The sequence below is a fragment of the Phyllostomus discolor genome, chromosome 4 (genome assembly GCF_004126475.2).
Source record: "Phyllostomus discolor isolate MPI-MPIP mPhyDis1 chromosome 4, mPhyDis1.pri.v3, whole genome shotgun sequence".
NCBI lineage: Eukaryota > Metazoa > Chordata > Mammalia > Chiroptera > Phyllostomidae > Phyllostomus > Phyllostomus discolor.
The window spans coordinates 138,486,371-138,505,729 of NC_040906.2; the positions used below are offsets into that span (position 1 = coordinate 138,486,371).

The 19,359-nt window shown below is 41.8% G+C and overlaps 1 protein-coding gene across 3 annotated transcripts in view; it reads left to right on the top strand.

Moving 5' to 3' along the window:
• KCNQ5 (potassium voltage-gated channel subfamily Q member 5) overlaps positions 1–19,359 on the top strand; it is a 503,899-nt gene that overhangs the window by 469,043 nt on the left and 15,497 nt on the right. For all 3 annotated transcript variants that reach the window (XM_028509310.2, XM_028509311.2, XM_028509313.2), the window contains one exon: positions 7,921–8,029. In XM_028509310.2, the coding sequence (XP_028365111.1) occupies positions 7,921–8,029 (109 nt within the window). The remainder of the gene's footprint in view (positions 1–7,920; positions 8,030–19,359) is intronic.

Genomic DNA, 19,359 nt, shown 5'->3' on the forward strand with positions numbered 1-19,359 from the left:
GTGCCCTGACTGGGAATGGAACCTGCGACCCTTTGGTCCACAGGCCTGCACTCAACCTACTGAGCCACCTCAGCCAGGGCAGCTAATCTGTTTTCATATGTCATTGTACATAGTTATAATTAACATGAGTATCTAGTCTCATAGGTCAATTTTATTTAACATTTAAAAATATTTTCATATTATTATACGCTCTTCACAATTATCTCTTGGTAGCTGTGTAGTGCATTGTGGTGGTGAAGTACTACAATTTACAATTTTCTACTTTGGAACATTGAAATTTATATGATTTCTTCTGTGCAATAGGCAATAATACAATAAACATTATATTATCACTAGCAATGTGAAAATGTGCCAGATTCACATCAAGTTTGTTAATATTAGTCATTGTTCTTTTGTTAATTAATAGGTATAATTCCATACTTTCACATAATAATTTTTCTTTTATTTCTAGTAAGCTTGAATAATGCTCAGTAGTTTTTACTACTAAACATTTCTCCTGACTTTTGTACCTTTATATTCTAGATTGTGATACAATCAAATAAGCTCCTTATCCATTATAAACATTGTCTTTTTATATACTTTTATTTTTTCCCAATCAAGCACTTTTATTTGCATTCTCATTTAGTTATTTTAGGCAGTAACATTCTCTGTCTTTATGAAGAACGCTGTCACCTGTCTCCTTTACAGCATCTTCTATTGATCCAATGTAAAGACAGTATCAGTCTTCCACGACAAAACAAATGTTTTCCACTAGGTTTTGACAATTTGATTTTATGTTTGTCTATGAACATGTAAGCCTCTTATACAATGGGGGACCCCAAAAAACCAAGTTTATCTTCTGGAGGGTGGGCCCCTTGTGGTACAGGTGAGTGTTCTAGGAACCCATCTGTATCAGTGTGCTAGCTGGTGGAGTTGTGAGAGGCTGTTTGACCTCAGTGAATTTTTTTTGAAGACTCTTTCAGTGTGTTATTCCATTTCATGATGGGTGATTTACAAGCACACCTGCCCACACTGCACTGAGTGTTCAGCAGTCTTTGACCAAAGGCAGGGTGACCCCCATGCCCCACCGTCCCTATTCACTCAATCTTGCCCTGAGCAACTGCTTTTTTTGTTTGTTTGTTTCCCTGGATGAAAAAAGTTTTCAAAGGGAAACATTTTGCCAATGTGGAAGAGATGAAACAGAAAACTGTAGAAGAACTAAAAGGCATCAAAATCAATGAATTCCAAAACTGTTGTGAGCAGTGGAAAAAAGTCTCGATAAGTGTATTGCATCAAATGGAGAGTATTTTGAAGGTGACTGAAGTTTAAACATGTAAGAACAAGTACATGCCCTGGCTAGTGTGGCTCAGTGGATTGAGCACTGGCCTGCAAACTGAAAGGTTGCTGGTTCGATTCCCAATGAGGGCATATGCTGGGTTGTGCATATTTGGGCACGTGCAAAAGGCACTCAATTGGTGTTTCTCTCACACATTGATGTTTCTCTCTTGCTTTCTTCCTCCCTTCCCCTCTCTCTAAAAATAAAATTTAAAACATTTAAAAAAAGAAATACACAATTCATTTATAAGTACATTTTGGGTTGTTTGGGGTCCCCCCTCATGTGTAAAACAGTAGTGACTCTTTTCAAAGAGAACAGTGCTGAGGCCTGGAAAGAATGAGGTTTCAGATGGCAGAGGAACAGAGGACAATAACTGGAATTCTGAAAACTGAGGCTTTTAAGTTGAGTAAGACGATGATGAAAACTTGTTCCTCTATCACCAATTTCTTAAGGGATTTTTTTTTTTAATGATTTGATCGTTTCCTGTTGTCTTGTGAAGCACCTATACTGTCTCAAACTGTTCTGTAGGAAAATATGGTAGTGGTACCTGGGGAAAGAAACGTGGAGAATTAGTCCCAATTCAATGGCAGATGAGTCAAACACATTCCTCAGCTCTACCTGAGGAAAACCAGAGGATGTCAGTTTTTCACTTAAAATAACAGTTCTGGCCTTTGGGCACACATCAGATTCCTCCGGGGAGCTTTAAGAAAAACTCTGATGCCTGGATTCAAACCCTGGTTTCCTAATATTATTGGTCTTGAGGGCATTATAGGTATTGAGATTTTTTAAACCCTCCTCAGGTGATTTTATCTAGTAGCCAAGGTTGAAATCCATTGTAATCACTTCATTAAGAAATGTAAGTCTTGGCTGGTGTGGCTCAGTGGATGGAGTGCCAGCCTGAGAACTGGTTTGATTCCCAGTCAGGACACATGCCTGGGTTGTGGGCCAGGTCCCCAGTAGGGGGCGGGCGAGACAATCGATCAATATTTCTCCCCTTCTCTTTCACTGTCCCTTCCCCTCTCTCTGAAAATAATAACATTTTTTAAGGAAATGTAAAAAAGAAATCTAATCTGTAAAAGGCAGTTAGCAAGAGAAAAAGCTAGAAACTGCCTATACTTTTTTCATAAACACCTACTACATGTTGATGGCAAATTTCACAGTGGAACAGAAAACAGAAATTTCCAGAATGTTTCTGTACCTTCTCCCTCTTCACCACCTAAGGTCTGTGTGGTCCTTTCCAAACACTATAAAATAGATTTTCCAAAATGCAGGGGACCAAGGTATTTGAAAGCAGATCTTGAACACTGCTCATCAATAGGACACAGAAGAGGTCTGGGAGAGAGAAGGTGTTGCATTTTATACTTCCTTTTCTGCAGGCATGGATTTTGCACTGGGGTAGCCTCCGCATCCCTGGGAGGAGCGCCCGTGAGGAGCACCGCACTCCACTGGCATTTGCTGTTCATGACTAGGTCTTATGTTCAGCAGTGTTCACATGCGCTTATGTTCCCATGACCCACATCTCCCAAAACGCCAGGCAGAGAGCCAGATGTGTGGTTGGAGAGCAGGGAGCCAGCCTTGGCTGAAAATATAGCCCCACCCAGGTGCCTTAGGGTTCACGGAGGGTTTTAAGCCTCTAGAAATTATGAAAAGGACATTTAATGTGGTGTTAACCTCACTGGAAAGAAATAGACATCTCAAAATACTTATGAGGCTGAAAGATGGCAATTTCCCCATTTTTGAGGCTTTAAAAATAAGGAGAAAAATTTTGTAACTCAACCGTTGCTTCAGTAGATGTCAGCACAGATACTTGCTCTGACCAAACCTACAAAGGAAATTTTTCAAAGACTGAGAGTTTATGCTGTGAGCAATCCAGTTTAGGTGGTATAACAAATTCCACAATCAGATGCATTTGGACATAATGCAGTTGGTGACTGACTCCCATCTTCTGCCCAGTCCTGTTTCTAAACAAGGTGGAGGAACCGAAGCTCTTGTTGGGGTAGAGGACAGGGTTGAGGGAGAGCAGCATTAGGCTGGAAGGGAACCCATAATCATGTGGGACGTGCCCATTTCCATTTACAGTCAGTGCAAACATTATGATTTCACTGTCTTTACTTTCTGCTAATTGTGACCGTGCATACCTGCTGAAGTTTCCCACTAACTTTGTAGTAACAGAACCCCCTATTCCATACTATTTCATTGTTTGAATCTTCATGATCATGTTAGGGTTGGGTGTGTCATATTTTCAAGTAGGTAAGTCACTGATACAGGCATCGCAGGATCTTCTCTCCCTGTAAGCTCTCCCGTGTTCCCAGTTTTCTGTGGTATAAAATGGAAGCATGTTAGAATTGGTTCTCACTAGATTTCAGATGAAGGGAAGCACTCATATGCCTCTATTTTGAAGGGCAGCATAAAATACTCCTGTGAATTCTATACTGGGAATCCTGACAAAGTGCATTAGCTGACATTTCTTTTGGGTAGCTCACATCTGGGTTTCTCACAGGGCTCTGTAAAGGTACCTCATGACTGGCTCTGACAGCCACCTGACCTGTGTGTGAGGCCCGCCCCCCACACACAGACAGTGTCCTCGCAGTCCCGGGGCATGTGTGCCTCCAGGTCTTTTGTGGGGTGGACTGACTCCGCACATGACCACGGTAACCACATGCCTCCAAATCTGATCCTTTTTCAATGTTATGGGGTTACTGCCCCTGAGATCACAATAGCAAGGTGCACACAGCCATGTGAAAAAAAAATGTAATGCAGGAAAAGAAATCCAAGTACCCACAAGAGGGGCAAGAAAGACCAATCTGGAAGGAGTCGGGAGTGAGACTCAGGGTCAGGCAGTGTTGAACAGTGCAACTCCAGAACCTGACTGCTTGGATTTAAATTCTCCTCTGCCACTTACTCTCCGTGGGTCCCTGGGCAAGTTTCTTAGTTTCTGTGCCTCACTTTCATAATCTGTGAAATAGGAGCTAATAATAATAATAATAATAATAATAATTCATGGGGTTTGTAGCAATTAATTAAAGTTCTTGCCACATAATTTGATTTCCCTAAAAAATACATTAGTATTATTATCATCATAATGATTGTTCTTGAGTGAAGAGTTGAAAACCATAAAAAAAGTTTTCCCAACTTTGTTAGTTTTCTAGGGATGACATAACAAATCTCCACCAACTGGGTGGCTTGAAACAACAGAAACTTGTTCAGTCATGGTTCAAGAAATCAGGGTGTCCAAAAGCAGAGTGTCACCCCAGTCGTTTCCTTCTGGGGCCTCCGAGGGAGAAACCATCACATGTCTCCCTCAGTTTCTGCTGGTTGACAGCTGCGCTCAGTGTTCTTGGCTTGTAGATGCATCAGTCCAGCCTCTGCTTTCATTTTCTCTGTGTTCCTGTGTCTTCTCCTCTTCTGCCTTACAAGGGCACTTCCACTGGACCTAGGGCTCACCCTAATCTAGGATGATCTCAGCTTAAACATTACCTTAATTACATATGCAAAAACCCTTAGTCCAAATACAATTATATTCTGTTGTTCCAAGTGAACAGGAACTGGCTTGATCACCAACCGGCAGTGACGACGGAATGCTGCAGATGGCTCAACACTCGAGAAAAACATACACAGAGACAACCAAGTCCTGTGGGGAAGTAGGAACGAAATGGCCACTTTCTCTGGTGGGGAGAGTGCCCTGTTCCCCCGCCGGAGTGGCTTTTTATTGGTTTTGTTTGAATAAGAATTCAGGAAAAGCTCATTACTCATTGCTAGAAAGTAAGGATTAATCAATAGGTAACAAGGAACTCTGAGGGCCTATTTTGAGTCAGGGTCAAAGAGCTGTAAAAAATTTTAAGGAACAAACTTACTTCTTCCCTGGACCCTTATCATTCAACTGAGAGCATTCTAAACAAAGCAGGTTTCACAGGATTTTACATATTCTTTCTTAGGCCTGATCACCCCGGGAACCCGCCCTTTTCAGCACAGAGCTGCACCACCCTGTCATTGTTTCAGGCTTAGGTGGAGTAAGGGAAGTAAGGCAACCTAGAGATAAGGAGATTTTCTCCCAGATGATGAGGACTCAGGCTGTGTCAAAGCCGAGGGGCAAGGGTCCATCACTCCCTTTTGCAGTACCCCTCAAAGTCCTTCCTTGGAGGCCTCCCACATGGCTGTGCCTGTCTTAGGTCGTTCCCCCCTTGGGGAATCTTACCCATCATTGGCTAACCAACCAAGCATTGGGAGCCAGGCAGAGTGAAGTAAAAGGAGCAGAAGAGGTGCTCCTTCCAGGGAGATAAGCTTTTGTCTCCTTGGTGGCTTAAGGTCCAAGGTCATTCCCTCAGCCTTAGCCTTGGCAGGGGTTACAGCTTCTGATACCAGGCAGAGCAGTTCCCAACAATGAACTTGGGGGCAATACTATTCAACCTACTTCACCAACTAAGAGCAGATTGGGATCAAATTGGAGGAAGAAATCGTGAAGAGTCCTGGAAAAATCTCACCTAACCTTGGGCATGGTGTTAGTAGAGTGTTGTGTTGTATGGGTGGTCAATCAAGCAAAGTGGCTGGCTATCCTGAAAGTCATCACTGAGTCAGAACCAACTGACACAGAGTTAGTCACTATGCTGCTGTTCAAACTGCGGACAACTTCTCTGGAGAGAAGCTGAATGTACCCAGCAGGCAGCATGTGAGCTGAGCTCTTCCCCTTGCCCTCTCCTGACATATTGCATGCCACTGCTGAACCCGCTATTGGACCTTGAACGCCTTCTGACACTGGGTAATCAACAGCAAGGGCAAGAGCTTTAGAGCCTCAAGGAACTGGATTTTAATAACATGCTCTGCAACTTGCTAGCTCCACCTACCACCTTTGTGTCTCAGGTTTCCTCCACTTACCTTCTCTGAGCCTCAGTTTTGATATTTAAAAACTAGGCATAATATCACTACAAACTTGTAGACATCAGAAAACTAATGTATGCAGAAGCTATACCTAAGTGCCTGGCATAAATTTCAGTGAGTGGTTGCCATTATCATTACGTTTGTGAGGCCAGAGGGACCATGAAGAAGAGCCATGAAGACCCATCTGTGTCTCTTCCCCCACCACCAGCTTCACTCTCAGCACACAGTAAGCTGAGAAACACAGAGAAAATAGTTTAACTGAATTACACATCAACTGCATTTTATTACAAGCACTGCTTCAGTGAATAGGCCTCAGGAGCTTTTCAGGGTTTTTTAACCGAACCTGGACAGCCCGTGGCACAGAACTTGTCTTGACTTGGCAGACGAACCCTGGGCAGAGCAAAGGCAGCAGAAAACATTGTGGGTCCTTTCGTGTATGTTAGCATTTAAAGAGATTTAATAGTATTCAGAGGCTATATAACTCATGTCTCATGTGAATTTTTATTACTTTATTACCAAACTAATGCATGTTCATTGTAGAAATTTTGGAAATATAGCCAAGCAAGAGAATAAACTCATTTTTTTATTGTCATTCAAGTACAGTTGTCTCCATTTTCCCCATCACTGCCCTCCACCCCAGCCATCCCCACTTCCGACCCTTGATCCTACCTGTTTTGGTTTTGTCCATGTGTTCTTTATAGATGTTCCTGAAAACCCTCCCCCCTCCTATCGTCCCCTCCCACCCCTCCCCCATTACTGTCAGGTTGTTCTTAATTCCAATGTCTCTGGTTATATTTTTCTTGCTTGTTTGTTTTGTTGATTAGGTTCCACTTATAGGTGGGATCATATCTTAATAGTAGATAGATATATGGATTTTTCTCTAATAATATATTGTGACATTTTTTCCAATAACTAGTTTTCAACATCATTTTTAACAGCTTCTTAATATTCCATTATATAAAATTGCCAATATTTATTTAACTCATCTTCTATTCCAGAAATTGTAAGTCATTTTCAATATCTTGTTGCTGAAAACAGCTATAATGATATGAGTTTATCCGTTATTAATTTTATAAATTCTTACTAATTTGGTTTATTTTAACCCTACCTGCTTTTCCAACCTTCGCAATTAACACAAAAGTCAATTTGCTCAGTTTGTGAGAAACTGATTTTGTTAATTTAACCTGAAAATCTGTCAGCATGGATTGCGTTATCTTAAGCACAGGGCTGCCTATGTCTGGTGACTGAGAAGTAGTCAGTGCTCCTGGGCCTGACCGCTTCCTCACTTGTTCAGGGCATGGGGCTAAGGGGGTTGATGCCATGGGTTTCAAGCTCCAGCTACACAGGCCAGTTAGTTAGCTATCTACAGACTGTTCCCTTAACTCCAAAGAACTGTTTTTTAAATGCTGGCTGTTCATTTCAAAGAACTGGACAAAGAGCAAGTGTGGATCAATACAAATCTATCACCACTGAAGGAAAGACAGGGTGTCAACATCTTCATCTTCCCCATGGAAAACAGCTCAGTAAGGTCTTCGTGTCGAATAACGTAAAATTGGTGAGGCTGTAGAAAAAGCAGAGGGAATAACACTGGGAAAAACAATTGGCTACCTTATGCTTATTTTGATTTATAAGTTTAGTCTGTCAATCCCCTGTGTTGCTCTGTGAGACAAGTTCAGCGGCATGTTCTAAACAGCTGGTCGTAGTGTTTAACTGGCAATTCTCTCTTGCAGCTGACACGGCCCTTGGCACTGATGATGTGTATGATGAAAAAGGATGCCAGTGTGATGTATCTGTAGAAGACCTCACCCCACCACTTAAAACTGTCATTCGAGCTATCAGGTTGGTGGAACACCTCTGACAAGATGATTCAGAAAACTATGTTGCTATGTTGTTAAGTTCTTTTTTTTTTTTTTTTTTTTTGCTGGTAAATCTCCTGGAATAATTGCCTTCTTTTTTCCTATTCAACCACACCCCTATTAAATTCTGAAATATTTTTTCTTAATACAAAACTCTACAGTATTCAACACAAAGTATGATACAAAAGGTGGGTGGGATTTAAGAAGTCATGCCATGTCAGCAAGATGACATGAGAATTGGCTTGTCATGTGATTGGCTTCCTTTTAAAGATATTTAGTGTATAGATGCCACTGGATTTTTAAAACTATTTTCATGACTTGATGTTCCAACCCATGTTCTGTAATTCATATCAAAGAAAAAATCCTCTAGGTTATTTCAAAACAGGTTGAGTTCTAAAAATGGAAAACCTAAAGTATTCTGCAGTTGCTCATACCCTGCTGAAATTTAACTGTTAAAAGCAGATCTTAATATGGTTCCTCTGCTGATGGCAGAAAAGGAAGTAAGTGCCCAAAGCAACTTATTTCCAGGATCCACTCCCCACAAAAAAAAAAAAAAAAAAAATTAGAAGCTAGACTAAATGAACTGCGGCATGCTCGGCCTGCTGACATTAATCCCTTTGGGAGAATTTGCATCTGTCAGAAAATGCTGAGCAACTATACTACAAAGAAATACCCCTGATATTTTGGTTCTTTTGGCCTCTTACCAAAAAGCCAGAGGGAAGCCTAACAACTAACCTAATTTAGCTATTCAGAAACTTGGTCTAAACTCAGATCAGTATGATTGATTATTTATTTCTATTTTGAGTTAGTCATTTAGCATCATGTTACTCAGTGCTTTACTTTATGGTTGGAAGTCACTGGGAAAGCAGAAATGAGTTCTAAAGATTTTGGTAAGTGTCTGTGGGGTCGAAGAAACTCATGGTATAATGAATTGGTGTACCCCAAAAGATGCTTAAACATTATCTGTAACAACTTAGAAAGAAGTCCAGTTTCTTCCCAACAGAATCTTCAAGCAACAATCCCTATGTGTGAGGGGATCAACCCTCTTAAGTGTCCTGGACCATCCAGATTATGCCTCTTGTCTCACCGTCATCATTAGAAACACTCCCTGTCTTTCTCAAAGTTTCCCACTTTGGACAATTATATGATCACCCTATCCCTGGGGAACCTGGAAGGCTTGGATAATATTTAATCCCAGTAAATGCAAGGATATGCAGTAAAATGATGCCTGAGGCTGTCAGTTAAAGAGATGGAAAGGACGTAGAACTGCACTGCCCAGTATGGTAGCTGCTGGCCACATGAGGCTATTTAAATTAATTAAAATTAAATAAAACTTATTTTTAATAAAACTTAACATTCAGTTCATCAGTAGCACTGCCAACATTTAGGTGGCTAGTGTAAACTACATTGGGCAGAGGAGATACAGTAGATTTCCATCATTGCAGAAAGTTCTATTGGACACTGCTGGTCTAGAAGTCACCTTGAAATTCTTGATGTTCATTTATTACATCCATCAAAGACTCTAAAGCAGCAATTTTGAACAAGAGTGCCATAAGAATTTGTAAAACATGCAACACCTGACTATATAGTCAGGGGCACTGACTTCTTTTCCCTTAGATTGTCAAAGACAAAAATGACAACAGCGAACATAACAACAGCCATTTGGTGTAAATGCCCTGCCTTGAACAATAAACATGTAGGTTGTACAATAGAGTTGCATCTTATTGGTCACGTCTCATAATAAAGTGGCATCTGATAGATTAATTCCTGCTACCAGAAACTCCTATATACGAGTGTAGGACCCTGATTTTTTTAAAAAGTTACTTTGGAGCACTGGCTGGTATGGCTCAGTAGATTGAGCACCACTCTGTGAGCTGAAAGGTCTCAGGCTCAATCCCTAGTCAGGGCACACGCCTGAGTTGCGGGCCAGACACCCAGTAGGGGGCATGCATCAACTGATCGATGTTTCCCTCCCTTCTCCCTCTCTAAAAGTAAATAAAATCTTTTTTTAGGTTACTTTGGAGCTAAAAGGGTAGGTAACTACTTTTTTGTAAATTAATTGAAATTACACCTATTTTTTGTCAGATTGGCAAAAATATATATTTTAGTGTACTGCAGAATTTTAGTAACTAGTTTGTGTGCTGTGAGAGGGAAAAGGCTGAAAATCACTGCCCTAAAGTGAAGGTAGGCAATTCATCCACATATTTGTCTGATTTGCAACAAGTATAGTAAAATCTTATCTAATACGAACAGATTAGGTTTCCTAAAAGTCATATTTAATCCAGTTTGTGTCATTTCCCAAGACCTGAAGAAGCTTTCTAAGTTTGCCTCACTACCTATAAAAAGAATTGTGAGCTGCAAGAAAGAAAAATGAAGTAGGTTTATTCTGCTAGCTAAGCAGTTTAGCAGCAGCTTAAGATTTACTTTCTTATACCTTCCTCTTGAAACTTGACTGATTTTTGCAAGGTCCTTTGCAAAATTCCCCTCTTTTCAGAATTCTTCTTGGACAGACGTTTATTACTTACATGTGGATTTTGGAAGCCTTCTGGTTGCTACTTCGTGACACTTGAGGGAGATGTTTTTCTCCTCCATATCCTGATTCTGATGAGTGTATTTTCATTTCTCACTTCTAAGTCCCATTTAAAATTGTTGGGTTCTATATAAAAATATAAGAGCTATACCCAAGAGTTTATAACTCATTGGAAATCTTTGACTCATGATATTACTTTACTTATGAAACCACATAATTGAAAGATCAACCAATACAATGAGCAGTTCTGAAAAAGAGTTTGCAGGGTATGCATCCCTAAATCTTACTCAAAAGAGTACTGTTCCTGAGTTTCATAAAACATAAATGAATTGAACATCATTTGTTTTTTTGCCAGATCATGCTCACCTCTTACTGCACACCTGCAGTAGTAAATTATATATATACTACAGATTGCGAGTGTGAACCATCTATTGCTCATCTCTAAAATAGTGACCTCATTTTGGCATTCTCCTTGTTATTTTTGGTTATTTGATTATTGAATGTGACTACTTGAACATGCATTTTTTGCCCAGTAGCTTTTCTATAATAATAGTTTTTCTTAAATTCAAATTAAAATTAAAATGTATAACAGAAAATATGTATTCCATTGCAAGGATGTCAGCAGAGAAGATAACCTCATTACCTTCACCAAGAGCAAAGTCAGAATTCTTTAAAAATATCTGTTATGCATCTGCCATTTTCCAGTTATTTTTTTTTAGAGTAAAGATTCTCAGGTAATGAGATGATTAAGACCACTTTCAACTAGTCTGGACTTTATTCCTTGACTATATTTTGAGAGTCTTTTAAAGAATGACATCACTGCCCTGACCAGTGTGGCTCAGTTGAGTGGGCATTGTCCCACAAGGCTAAAGGTCGCCAGTCTGATTCCTGGTCAGGCCACGTGCCTGGGCACCAGTCTGTCCCTCGTCGGGGAGTGTGTGAGAGGCAATCGATCAACATTTCTCGCTCACATCAATGTTTCTCTCCCGCTCTTCTCCCTCCCTTTTCCTTTTAAAAGAAATAAAATATTTTTAAAAAAAGAGAATGACATCACTTTTTATAGTGCCAAGCAATGGCTATTCTTAGACATTTCCAAAATATGTCTTAAAAGACAAAAGAATACTTAGTTTTGTACAGTTTCTCCAGGATTACCACAGATTATCCTCAAAACATTAGTGGGAGTGCACAAAGATCCTGGAAATGTGTCGTCAAAGTCATTTCTGAGAGTGAAGAGTGTACTTATTTTTAACAAAAATTCTGTATTTTGTTAATGGTTAATTTTTTTTTAATTTATGCTGTTACAGTTGTCCCAGTTTTCCCCCCTTTGCCCTCCCAGACCTCTTCCCACACCCTAGTCAATGCCCACACCCTCGTCCATATCCATGAGTCCCTCCTGTATGTTCTTTGACTATCCCTTCACCTTCTTTCCATCATCCTCCCCTCCCCCTCCCCTCTTACAGCTATCAGTCTGTTCCATGTTTCTATGCCTCTGGTTCTATTTTGCTCACTAGTTTATTTTGTCAGTGGTTTAATTCAAACAATTATGTGTCTTTTTTCCACTTAGAAATTAATTTATAATAGAAAGATGAAATTAGCAGGGAAGTAAACAGATTGACAAGCAAATTGATAAACTCTTGAATATTCTACACACTCCCTTTTCACTATTATGGATAGTTGTTTGCTAGGGCAGCCATAAAAAAATACCACAGAGTGAATGGCCTAACCAACAGGAACTTGCTCACAGTTCTGGAGGCCGGAAGTCCAAGATCAAGGGGTCAGCAGGGTTGCTCTCTTCTGAGGCCTCTCTTTTAGCACGCGGGTGGCCATCTCACAGTGTCCTCACATGGTCTTTCTCCCATGCACCCACTTACCCGTGTCCAAATTTCCCCCTTCCTGTAATGACATTAGTCAGATTTCATTAGGGCTGACCCTGACAGTTTCATTTTAATTTAATCTTCTCTTTAAAGGTCCTATCTCTAAATACAGACACAACGTTGTGAGGCGCTGAGGCTCCGGGCTTTCACATACAGATTTGGGGGACACGGTTTAGTCTTCACTCATGGCAAAACACTGTTGTAGTATCACTGTTCAAAAAATAGTTTCTCAGACATAATATCAAAATTTCATATTAAACACAAGCTCACTAATTACCTGGATACGTTCCTTTGTGATATCAAACATCCGGATATTGGGGACTATCTGAAAAGTTTGACTGATTCACCTTCCAAGTTTGCACTTGGCATTGTGTAAACAAAGTGTGAATCTTGGGCAAAATTCCAGAAAAATTAATGCATGCTCATTTATCTAAAAATAAATTTTAAAGGTCATATCCAATAAAACTCTGTATTTATAAAGGGTCTTAGAATAATAATTTTTAAAGTGCAAAAGAAATGTTTATGTTTGTTTTCCTGGACCAAGCTGGCTAGATAAATTCTCAGACATGCACACCAAGGCAACATCCAAGCACTGCGGAAAGGACTGGGCAATTAGAGGAAGAGCTCTGCCCATTGAAGCATTGCAATGCAAAGCTTACCTGCATCTTACCAGTATTTTTTTCATAGAATTACTACTCCTCAGACCAAGGCCACACTTAAGATCCTCAAGAATAGTTGTTCTCTTGTCTACTTGTTTTGTGCAACCGTATTTTCTGCCCGTTGTTAAGGAATGAATCAGAGTTCTGTACAACTTGTTCTTCCTGTGAAGATAACCAAAACAACCCAATGGAGATTACTCATTATTTTAAAGAGAAGTGATTGAGAAGATTTTGATTGTATCATGTTCTTAACTTCTCTTAATATTTCTATGCAGTAATCACCATGCTTATTGCAGTCCACTTGTGTGCAACCTGTTACTTCCCAGGCCAAACCAGCCTTCTAGAGAATCAGAGGAATAAACAAGGCCTTGGGTGAAACTCAGAATTCTTTAGTTGAAGCTACAGCCCAGCTTTACCCTGGCACCACACTGCTGCTCAGGAGAGATACCAGTCATCCAAGAAACACAGCAGCCTCCGCAAAACTTTGGGCAACTCGCGTCATCTCTCTGTGTTTTGTTTCCTCATCAGTGAAGTGAAGGTGGTAAATAGTACTGACATTGTAGTGTGTGACAAGGATTAAATAAATTGACATTTGCAGATCACTTAGGAAGGACAGTGCTGGGCCCATAGTAAGCACTACCTAAAGGCTGCCTATTACAGCCTCCAGATGTCTGGGCCCCATAGCACCTCCACTGCCTGTCCTCCACTCAGGCCAGACCCTCTCCTGGCTGAGCTCCACCTGTGTCACATGAGAGGAGCACTTCTGTCTCTCTTCTGAGGGGGGTGCTCCCAACTTCCAACCATTTGCAGCCTCACCTGCCTGCATCCACTTTCAGGAGTCACCTCCTCACTGCCTGCACTGAGGAACCCCTCCAAGAAATGCCACTCAGGGCTGGAAGAGCAGTCTTTTTGCACAACTGTGAAGCAATGGTCCGAGATTTCTCCCTTTTCATCCTCTGGGTGAGCTTGTTGCCCTTGCAGGCACCCTTCAAGAAGGAAGAGGACAGTGAGAGGTAGAAATTACTGTCATCTCCCTCTCCCACCATACAGAGGCCTGACTACAGCTTTTTAACGTTCCTTCAAGATGGTCAGTTCGTGCTCTCAAAAAATATGCATTGAGCTTCTACTCTGCCCCAGGCACAGGGATATGCAATGAGAAGAAAGATGGATCTGTACTTAGAGTCACGAGTGGCTGCCAGAAAAGTAGAGTCAATTAGGATATAGGGCAGCATATCACTGGAATCACAGAAGTCCAGGCTATTCAGGCAGACACAATGTTGGCAGGTGGCATCCAGGAAAGCTTCCTGGAAGAAGGGATATCCAAGCAGAAATCAGGTAGATATATAGGATCCAAGCAGGTTATTGAAGGGGTGTGTGTTTAGGCAGAGGGAACTACAGCTGTCAAAACCCCGAGGTGAAGATGGCATTAGAAAGCATGTGAGCTGGGAAGACGGAGGACATGGCGACAGGAGGTTAGATCGAAGAGAGAGGAGCAGGGATCTTTGTAACAAGTGGAGGGCATGGAGGCTTTTAACTATAGAAATAAATTTTTCAGATAGGTGCTTTATTCTAACATGTAGAAAGATGGCTCCATTGCAGTATCAAGACGGATTGGAGAGAGGAGACTCTTGTTACCACACCTGGATCTGCTGGGGGCCCGAGCCAGGCAGACGGGGTGAAGCGGTATGAAGGATGGATTTCTGACCTCCTCAGATGTTAGAAACAATAGGGTTTGAATATTTACTGGTTGGAGAGTGGAAGAGCAGTAGAAGTTAAGGCTGATCCCTCTGGGTGCCTGGCTCAGACAGAGGCTGGCTTGGAGGGAGCTGGCACACAGTTGCGAGGGTTGAGTTTGGGGGTCAGCAGGCAGGTGGACCCCTGGGTCTGAGGCCCAGGAGACAAATCCGGAATGAAGACACACGTAGTGGTCATCAGCACAGACGTAGGTAATGTGCAGATGTGTCCCCCCAGGGAGAGTGTTGGAGTACAGAGGGAGAATGGGCAGCACACAGAGTCAAAGGCCCCAAGAATGTAAGGAGCTGCACAAGGAAGAAGGCTCTGATGGAGATGGACTGGGAAAGCCGGACAGAGGGCCACCAGGGCAGCATGTGGAAGAGGAGCCAGAGGAGTGTTTCAAGTGGTTGACTGTGTAAATGCTGCCGAGAGGTCAAGAAGGTAGAGACCAGAAAGGTTCTTCAGAAGTGGCAACAACGAGGGCACCAGTAGCTTTGGAGAAAAATTCAACAGAGGCAAAAAAAGTCTGAAGCCACAGTGTAAACAGAACACTTTTCCAAAATTATCTACCAGAATCTTTCACTTTAATAGAAGCATAGATGAGGTGTCAAGAATTTCTTTATAACTAGCAAAGACTCATCAGCTCCTCTAAAATTACTCAGATCTGAGCATCAAAGAGAAGAACCACCGCTGACGTGTCAGTGTTTCGGAGGTGGTTTATGCAAATCAGTCCTCGCTGTAACCCTGGGCTCACAGGGATGAGGTTTTCCAGTTTTCCTGCCCTTCTGTCCTTTCTATTCTGAAAGGCATAGATGGGACCATTTCCCTGGCCATGCCCTAAAATGCATTTTTGACTCTGAATTTTTCTTAAATCTCACTGCATACTTCAGGCAAGGATACTCCACAAATAACGAAGAAAAGGCACATGTTTGCCATCATGGGTTTTTGTTAAATCCACGAGCTGTTTAATCATCATCAGTTCTCCACTATGCTGATGGCATCTCTGCCATTTCAGCAGAGGTGAGGAGCCTTCGCAAGTCACTCCTAAGACATTCTTGACAGCCACTCAAGAGACAGGTTACCGTGAAGGGTGCTGCTGGAAGAATATTTTATGGATCATTTAGCACATATTTTTAAAATCAGCTAATATAGTCCCCAGAATATTCCTTTTGTTTGTTTCTGTTTTGAAATTATTTGTAGCCACACTTTGCTCTGAGGTCTGATTAAACTAGTGTTTTCAGGGGAAAATGCATGTATTTTGCAGCATCTAATTTTTAACCATTTATTTGGTTATAATTTAAACTGAATCTCCTATTCAATGCAGTAACCAAAAATATTCGAGAGCAATCAACATGTATGATCACTTTTTTATTTACTTGTTACTAGGATTCATACCCCTAGAAAAATAAAATCCCAAAATTTAGTTACTGTATCAGTGTTCATAAAATCCTAGGAGGAAAGTTAACCATTTACTGACTTGCTTGGATCCAGAAGTTCTCAATTGGTTTTTACTACTCATCTTTTTAAGTGAACACCCAACAAAAACCCAATAAACAAAAAGAATTTTTTTTTAATTTAAAAAGAAAAGAAAACCTAACAAAATGTACAGGGTAGCCTACTAGATCCTGAATATAAAGCACAATAATAACAAGCATTAAAAGAACAGCTGTAGCCCTGGCTGGTGTGGCTCAATGGATTGAGCACCGGCCTACAATGAACTGAAAGGTTGCTGGTGTGATTCCCACCCAGTCAGGACACAAGCCTGGGTTGCAGGCCAGGTCCCCAGCTGGGGCTGTGCAAGAGGCAACCAATCCATGTATCTCTTGCACATCAATGTTTCTCTCCCTTTCTTTCTTCCTCTCTTACCGTCTCTCTAAAGATAAATAAGTAAAATCTTTTTTAAAAAAGGAAGGAAGAAAGAGGGAAAAAACAACAACAACAACAACAACTGTACTCCCAGTGGTGGAATCAGTGTGACCACAGAACTTTCCTGATCCCTGGGTCAGCCGAGTAAGATACCCGCTTGTCCCTGCAGTAAGAACATCAATTCGGCTGTATATAGACGGAACTACTTTACACGTCTCTATCAAGGGTTGAAACCAGGATAAGTTGGTACATCCAGGGACTCCTGGGGTTCCTTAGTCACTGGCTAGGAACCCAATCTGAGATGAAATAAGAGTGAAGTAGTCCTGGCTATGTAATCCTATAACTGGTTTTGAAGGGTTCTCAGAGTCTAAACACTCTACATTTGACCTTTGAACAACATGGGGCTTATGGGTGCTGACACCTGCACACCCACTCCTCACAGTTGTAAGTCCACGTATACCTTTTGATTCCTGAAAACCCAACTAACCAACATAAGAGTAAGAAGAGGTGTCAGGAAAAGAAACACATCCACACCAAAAACATGAGATCTAGGAATATAGCGGGGCCATTCTGCAGCTTGGAGAAATTTGGTAACATACCATGGAGTTGGGGGTGCAGAGTGGGTAAAGGGCTGTCATCTCCTCCAGCAACTGTTTGCCGTGCACTGCCCTCTACCATGCACTCGCCACACCAGTCTGTGCTTCCCACCACCCTTCGTTGACAAGGTGGACTATGGCGGTCTGCCTGCTTGTCTGCCTGCCCCATTAGACTGGGCATGCTCAAGCAGCAGGGTTTTCTCATCAAAGTATCCCTGACATCTAGCACAGGACGAGGCACATAGTAGGCATTCAGTGAATGTCTGATGGGTGAGTGAATGCATGAATGAACAAATTCTTGAGTCCCACTCAGCAAACACACTTTGGCATCACTTAGAGAAGCAGCCACACTGAACTCAGCTAAGGAGCTCCACACGCTGACGGGTCAGGCCCTAGAATCCTACCAGAGCTCCCAGTGCAGTGACTGTTTTTCCCCCAGGACTGCACACTGACGGGGACTGGAGACCAAGTGCTCACTGGAGGCTTCTCTGACTCCACCAGAGTCCCTGGTCCTCAGCGCCCAGTACAGTGCTCAGCACCCCGCAGAAGATGCCAAGTGAATGTTTATTGAGAGAATGAATAGTCACCCACTACTCCCTCTCCCTCCAAAGGCAGTTCTTTGAAAAACTAATTGAACTTCTTGCATGAAAACTTCAGGCCTGACTCAGGGCAGGAGGGCCAGGAAGCACTTGGGTTCTGACTGGAGGCCGCACACCAAGGCACACTGACACTCTGCCTGAGAGGCACGATCTTTGTGGTTTAGGAGACATCTGCACAGAGGCAGGGAATATGGAGATTGTTCTACCCCCACCACCCCAATCCCACACCCATTTCAGTAGATCTCAACCTGAGCTGCACACTGGAACCACCTGAAGAGTCTTATAAAATTTCTGGGCTGCACCCTGGATTAATTGAAATAGAATTTCTGAAGGTAGGACCCAGGCTGTGGCACTTTTTTGAAGCTCCCCACTGATTCCAGTGAGCAGCCAAGCTTGGGAAAGACGGCTGTCTATACAGTCAGTCAATCAACCTGCCGCTGCAGTTCACAGTCAGCTGAGCCCTCTCCACCCCGCTCACGGTTTGGCTGCTGGCCGGGCCCTTCCATCTGTTCGGTGGCAGCAGCAGTCATTGCCACTTCTGGTTTCTAATCGTTCTTATCTCTGCATATTCATATGCAGTGATTTACCCTGGTTTAGGGGCCTAGAGGAAGACTTTCGCAAGATTTTATAACTCACGGCAACACAACAAATGCACCTACATTTCCTTATAAGTGCATGTGTGCTTGTGTATATATGTAAATATAATCTACCCAGAGTTTAACGCTGCTTAGTTATTTCTTTGTGCCCAGAACATTTTGTGAGCACACTTCCTTCAGTTTCAAGACCAGGTTGTTGCCAGTTTAGATTTGTGATGAATCTCTTTCCCCCTCTAGTGGTAATAGTGGGGCATGTCCGCTTTGTGCAACAGGTTTCCTCCTCTTAGACCCCTAGCCTCTTAGTTCCCAACAGCATCAGAGGAGAATGGTTAATTTAGGGCCCTTTGCTCTTTGCTGCTGCATTAGATCCAGTGAAATTTATCCTCGTGAAGAGAAAATGCTAATGAGACTGTAACTTATTCCTCAACCTTCTGTCAGTTCTCCAAAGGACCTTCCAACACCTGTAAGAACAGGCCATTCACTTCAGCAAAATTTTACTGAGCACCTGTTATGTACCAGAAACACATTATTAAAGAGAGCTGTTTCACATCAAAGCATATTTTCTATTGTTCCTATTTGATGATAAAATATGAAGATCTTAATACTAAGAAAATACTTAGTATTGTCTTAATACTAAGATAATAGCATTATGTTTATCCCCAACCAACATACTTAACCTCAACCAGCTTACTTAACCTCTATGCTTGTTTCACTATCTGCAAAATGGACATGACAATGGTATACTTTTCATAGGGTTATACTATAAAGCACTGCCTGACATTATATCATCTTAATCATTAAATGTATTCTAAAGGTCCTAACTGTACTCTAGAATTATTTGCTCAAACATACCTTTCCA